Source organism: Sminthopsis crassicaudata, chromosome 6 (assembly GCF_048593235.1).
Source record: "Sminthopsis crassicaudata isolate SCR6 chromosome 6, ASM4859323v1, whole genome shotgun sequence".
Taxonomy (NCBI): domain Eukaryota; kingdom Metazoa; phylum Chordata; class Mammalia; order Dasyuromorphia; family Dasyuridae; genus Sminthopsis; species Sminthopsis crassicaudata.
In genome coordinates this window covers 167,394,555-167,400,632 of record NC_133622.1, presented here as the reverse complement: position 1 = coordinate 167,400,632, position 6,078 = coordinate 167,394,555, and the positions used below count along the sequence as shown (strand labels likewise).

At 35.8% G+C, this 6,078-nt stretch overlaps 1 protein-coding gene across 2 annotated transcripts in view; it reads right to left on the bottom strand.

Annotated features, from left to right (window-relative positions):
* Window positions 1-2,220: 2,220 nt before the first annotated feature.
* Window positions 2,221-6,078, bottom strand: part of MFSD8 (major facilitator superfamily domain containing 8) — a 38,536-nt gene continuing 34,678 nt past the window's right edge. For both annotated transcript variants that reach the window (XM_074274824.1, XM_074274823.1), the window contains exons 10-12: window positions 3,943-4,046; window positions 3,614-3,861; window positions 2,221-2,580 (exon numbers count right to left, since the gene is read on the bottom strand). In XM_074274824.1, coding sequence (XP_074130925.1) covers window positions 2,374-2,580; window positions 3,614-3,861; window positions 3,943-4,046 — 559 coding nt within the window. In that variant the 3' untranslated portion in view covers window positions 2,221-2,373. The remainder of the gene's footprint in view (window positions 2,581-3,613; window positions 3,862-3,942; window positions 4,047-6,078) is intronic.

The window sequence follows — 6,078 nt, the reverse complement described above, 5'->3', positions numbered from 1 at the left end:
AAAAACAATCAGAGCTTATAGTAGAAAACTGGTTTAGGAAAGCCATTTGAAGATTTTGCATTTTGTCAATGAACCTAGACTGCCAATACACAGAGTTCTTTTTAAGCTAACACTTGCTGTTCAGATCCTTTTAAAATATCCATTTACTGTAGAGGTAGAAATGCTTACATAGGTATTGCAATTCAGTAAAATCCAGGGCAAACATAGTAAAACCTATAAAATTAGGACAGCAATTAAAACTATTAGTCTGAATCTCTAAGAACTTTTAGGACTTTTCCTAAATGTCTCACATTTTGATGTGGAAGAATAACCTGACCACAATTCTCTTCCCTTTGCTATTACTGAGAGATGCAAGGGTTAAAATATTAACATCTTTTCACTTTTACATAAAGCTCAGAGAGTTGAACTCAAGTTTTATCATTATTTTTTTTTTTTTTTTGCTGAGGCAATTGGGGTTAAGTGACATGCCCAGGATCATAAAGCTAGGAAGTGTTAAGTGTCTGAGGTAAAATTTGAACTCCGGTCCTCCTGACTTTGGGCTGTTGCTCTAACTACTGTGCCACCTAGCTGCCCCCTATGACAACATTTCAATTAAAGAATCATTTAATGAGACCTTGGACAAACCTTTGTTTACCAGGTAAATTCTAAACTAATTAGCTTGGCAATTATACCTTTCTACAACTTTGTTCCAAAGTAACCTCACTATTCTTCATCTCATTTTCTTTTCAAAAAAATTCAATCATATTTTATTTCCAGTCTTAAATTCTCTTTCTTTTTCCCTCCTCCTCCCCAAACTGTTTAGAAGGAAAGACCATCATGAAATTTTCTTAATGCTGATGCTCTCCTTTGGCCCAATCAGAGCCCTGCTCTTCTGTGAATTCCCCACTATTCTCAAACTTTTTTTTTTTTTCTTGGAGTCCCCCCTTCTCTGCCTTGAGTTGAAATCCTGACCATTCTCCAAATGAAATCAAATGCTACTCGGATTTTACTCAATCAGAAGTGACTGGCCCATAGAAGCCTTTTTTTAAGATTCTTTCTCTCTCTAGCACTTAACTCTATGTGGAGTTATTTGTGTTATCTCTTCTACTAAGGAAGAGCCTGGAGGGTAGGGTGCTTTTCCGGAATCTGCCTCTCTTAGTAACTAGCCTAAAGCCTAATACTTTTTATACACTGTTCAGAATTCAAAAAAGGGATTGGGAGATAAAAAATAAAGTACTAATTTTGTAATGTAATATATTTGTATTATTGGAGGCAGGGGGCCATTTATTGACTTAAGGAATTAACAGCAAGGAAACTTCCTTTGCTGGGGCAGATGGTACTTATTCTGTGTTTATACTCTTAAGAGAGTTGTCTGGGGTCCTAAGAGTGAAGAGACCTGCCCAGAGCACAGCTAGTATGCACCAGAGATGGGACTTGAATTAAGGTGAACTTAAGGTCACCTAGACCCAAGAGTGGTCCTACAAGAAAAAGGCCTACAGTATAACTAGGTAGTACAGTAGATAGAGTGCCTGGACTGGAGTCAGAAAGACTTATCTTTATGAGTTCATCTCTGGGCTCTGACATTTACTATATATATACCCCTGTGCAAGTCACTTAAGCTTGTTTCAGTTTTTTCATTTGTTTAAAAAAAAAAAAAAAAAAAAAAAGCTAGAGAAAGAAAATGGCAAACCACTCTAATATCTTTGCCAAGAAAACCCCAAATGGATTCATGTTGGACATGACTAAAACAAGTTAACAACAATATGATCTATAGTAATATACATTTCTAAATTTTTTGTGGTATGAACATTTGGAGCTGGTCTCTCTAACCCACACTATAATTAGTAGTTTCTACATTTTTGTTCTAGCTCTCTTATTATAAATAATCAATTATTTGAACCCAGGAAGATGATTTTCTTTGTGGTCTTTTAAAAAATATAATCAATAATTGATATAAATCAATAAACTGATATAATCAAAATTATTATAAACCTGATTCAAAACTAATTTATTAAAGCAAGTGCAGCTTTATCTTATAAGAATGTTGGCAGTTGGGTAATCCTGGGCAAGTCACTTAATTCCAATTTCCTCAGGGGGGAAAAAAAAAGAATGTTGCTAATCTTTAAATATTGCTGTTTGATCATTAGTTTGGGCGATGTAAAATAAATCTGTTTCACCTTGCATATATGGAAGTTTGATACAATCTAAGAAGAATTAACTTGCCCTATGATACAAAGAAAAACAAAACTTAGCCTGTTTTTAATACCTATTATAAGACTTAGAATATTAGCATGAGCTTTCATAAAAATCACCTCTTTTTCTGTAAATAAATATCCCAGACTTATACAATCTTGATATGAAGCTCTTCATCTTTTCAACTTAAGCATCCTAAGTTTACTCTTGAACCCTCCCATGTCGTATAGAAAAAGCAATCAGTCTCTTATAAATCACTCCCACAAGTATGATAGCTAATATAATGATTCCACAGACTATGCCAAATGACCATCGAGGCCCTAGGTAAATATATGTTTGGCTAACAAACACTGGTCCGAGAATCCTTGCTCCACTTCCAGAAGCTGTTAACCAGCCCATGTAGACACCCTAAAAAGAAAAAAGGTTGAAAAGTATTTAGTTTCTGTTAACAAAATGGGGGGACAATAAAAATATCAGCAGTATAAGATTCAATTAAGAGTCAAGTCTTCCTCCTTCCTTCTTTTTTCTAGACATATCTTCTCCATTAAGGCAACAAATTCTTCCCCATTATTTTCTTTTTTCTCCCTTTGACATGATTTAACCAAGTTTACAGATACATCAGGTATACATCAGAATGAAAGACTAGCTTTAATTAGTTCAGCAATGTCACTTCAGTTTGATAAATCATTATTGTTTATTTAAATAATATTTACTATTCATAATTCACTTGAATTCACAAAAAAAAAAAAAAAAAAAGGACAGACTACAAAGAAAATTATCTTCCTGGATTCAAATTTGGTTTCACACTTACTAGCTATGTGATCCTAGGGCAAGTCACTTAACACTGTTAAATGTTCCTCACCTGTAAATTGAGTTGGAGAAGAAGAAAAAGAAAAGCATAACCTTCTAGACTTTTTTTTTTAAAGATGATAAATATCGCCAAATTTTGTTATGAAATGATATCTTAATTTTATCTTAAATTCTACAATCTAGTTTTCTTCAAATACTATCTTTTCCTTTCACAGGAGAAAAGCACACAAATGCCATGCTTTCGGGGAGAAACATTCCCATCTAGTGGTCTTTTGTAGTAGTTACTAAAAAACAAGGATGCATTTTCACAGTCAAGTGAATATATAAGTTCACTGTTAGCACAACTGGGGCCCAAAGCTCCCTTCCAGATCAACTCTAAAGAATGATCTTTGGACACAGTGCTTTTGCTATACCATTCTTGCCAAATAAACTAGATTTTGACTTCAGAAGTTTCAAGAAACATTTTGCAAAACTGCAGCATGAGATAAAACTTTTAAATAATGTTTATTCTCTTGATTGAAAATGTAAAATAATATTAGAAATTTGTAAATCAGACCATTTTGAAATAATGTAGCAAAAATCACAAGTTTTAAAAGACTTCTTAACTGTAGTCTCTCTGTAATTCTCTTACCTGAGGTTTTGGTCCCAAAATTTTTGAGTATAAAGTGTAGGACATAACACTGCAGGCTGGATAGCCTATCCCTATTAGCGCAGTAGCAACGGCAAACTGGGACAAGTGAATCACTGGAGTATAAAAACACCAGGACTGCTTCACTGGGCAGCCAGTTGGAGCTTCACTAGAATTTCCTGTTGATAACTTCCAAAAATACATAACCTTTTCTCCAGATGATTTATTAGGAATTGAATTATTATGTAAATCTAAAAAGGAAGCAGAGGACATTATTTTGAGACAAAAGTAGCTTAAGTAGAAAAAATAAGTTTTCACAATCAAGAGAATACCTTCCCACTGTATCTTTGGAAACTGATTTCCCCAAGGTAACAAGATAAAGAATCCAATTAAAATAATTATGAATCCTCCAAGCAGAAGTATACGCTCTCCAGTTCTAGGAAAGAAAAATAGACATTCGTTAATTTAAACAATTTTGATAATTTACAGTAAAAATACCAGCCAATGGAAAATGAGTGAATTGTGATCATCAATGTGTTTGGGCTACCTAAATTTTTGTCTATTTTTCTCATCTAGGCTAGTGTTCTACAAATAGGAACTGAGGAAAGGTGCCAAGTGGCCTTGGTTGGACCCCAAGTTTAAGTGAATAATAAATGTAAAAGTGGCAACATGGGTTGCACCTTATCAGGATGTGTCCTCAAAAATGTGTTATTGGTAGGATAAGAGTATGTAATCAAAAGACTTGATGCTTACATAATTTTGCCACCTCAATCAGCCACTTCTTCCACTTTCCCCCGCCCAAAACTGACTTTTGCAGCAGAAAGCCCCATAAGGCAGAAGAGACCTAACATAACTGGAACCAGTAGATGCACAAATTTCCATTCCCATTTTTACCTCCAAGTCATCATAACTTAACCTGATTATCATTGCATTTAGTAGTAAACATCCCCCTTTCAATACAATACAATACAAATTATTCATTTTTGGCAGTGAAGAGTGAGTGGCACAGAATGAACAAGCATTTATCAGTTGCCACAATTTTCCCTAACATCATCCCCCCTTTTCTGAACTTTCATATTTTCATTAACACTAGCCTTCTTTCAGCCTCTAGGTTCTCAACCTTCTTATTCTTGATTCAATTGAATTGAAACTGCTCTCTCCAAAGTTCACAACCATCTCTTCCCTTTCATCCTTCATCATCCACCTCTCTGGAGGTGCTGTGACTACTCTCTCCTGCCACCTTCCCCCTCTGGGCTGTTAGGACAATCTGACATCTTTTGATTCCTCACCTACATGACAGACGGGTCCTTCTCAGTCTCGCTGTAAGTGGGGGTCATTGCCCATGGCTATCCTGGGCTCTCTTCTCTTCTGATTCTACACTGTCAGTTCCCATTTGCAGGTGACTTACATGGGCTAACGGGGGAAAAGAAGACAGGGAGTCATCCAGGCACAAAGTGAAAAACGATGGGAACTAAGATTGTGGCAGTGGGTGGACATGGAAAAGACATTCAAAAGACTTAAAAGGAAAACTGAATGCACATTATATGAGGTGTGAGGACAAGAGATTGAGGAATCAAGATAACTCCAACTAACATACTTTTTATTTATGCTTCCATCTCTAAAAATTTTTCCCAGAAATAATCCATGTACTTTTTGCATTGGTAAGTAAATTATTCTGAGCATGATTTACTTTTTTAACTGATATTCCAAGACATCTGGATTTTTCAGAGTGATTGGTCATTACAGGTCTATTCTTGGATATTCTAATATTATCTCAAAACTAATATACTTACAGTAAAACTTTTTCTCCAAAAATGACTTGCCATCCCAACTTCTGGTAAACTCACACTTGGGCCAGCGAGGTTCCCAATCTACTCATACTGCTCCTTCTGCTAGAACACCCTCCTTCACCACTGTTGCCTATACTAGTGATCTCCAAACTTTTGTGATTACACATTTAACCTACCAGTAACATATCTTTGAAGATACACTGTGAGTTTGTGCATATGTAATTATATATGTTATATAGATATGCTAGTACATTGATAAGTATGCATATTATAAAAGTAAAAGAAAAAAAACTTTAAGGATGAAATAAGAAATAATGTTTGATCCTAAAGTCAGTAGGAAGCTACTGAAATTTACTGAGCTGGGCAGTAATACGGTCTGATGTTTAGGAAAACATTTTAAGAGCTGAGCGAAGAATGAACTGGAACAGGGAAAGATGAGGCAGGGGGACCATTAGAAGGCTGTGGCAACAGTGCAGGTGAGAGGCAGCAATAAGTGCCTGAGCTTGGCTGGTAGTGGTGGTGTCTGAGTAGAAAGAAGGGAAGAGATGTGAGATATGCTGTGAAGGTAGAAAGGACAAGGTTTGGCAAGCTATGGGAGAGGCAGCAGAAGTGAAAGATAGGAGCTGAGGAGATGATTTTGAACGCAGAAGGCTAAAAGGATGGTGACAACCTCCACAG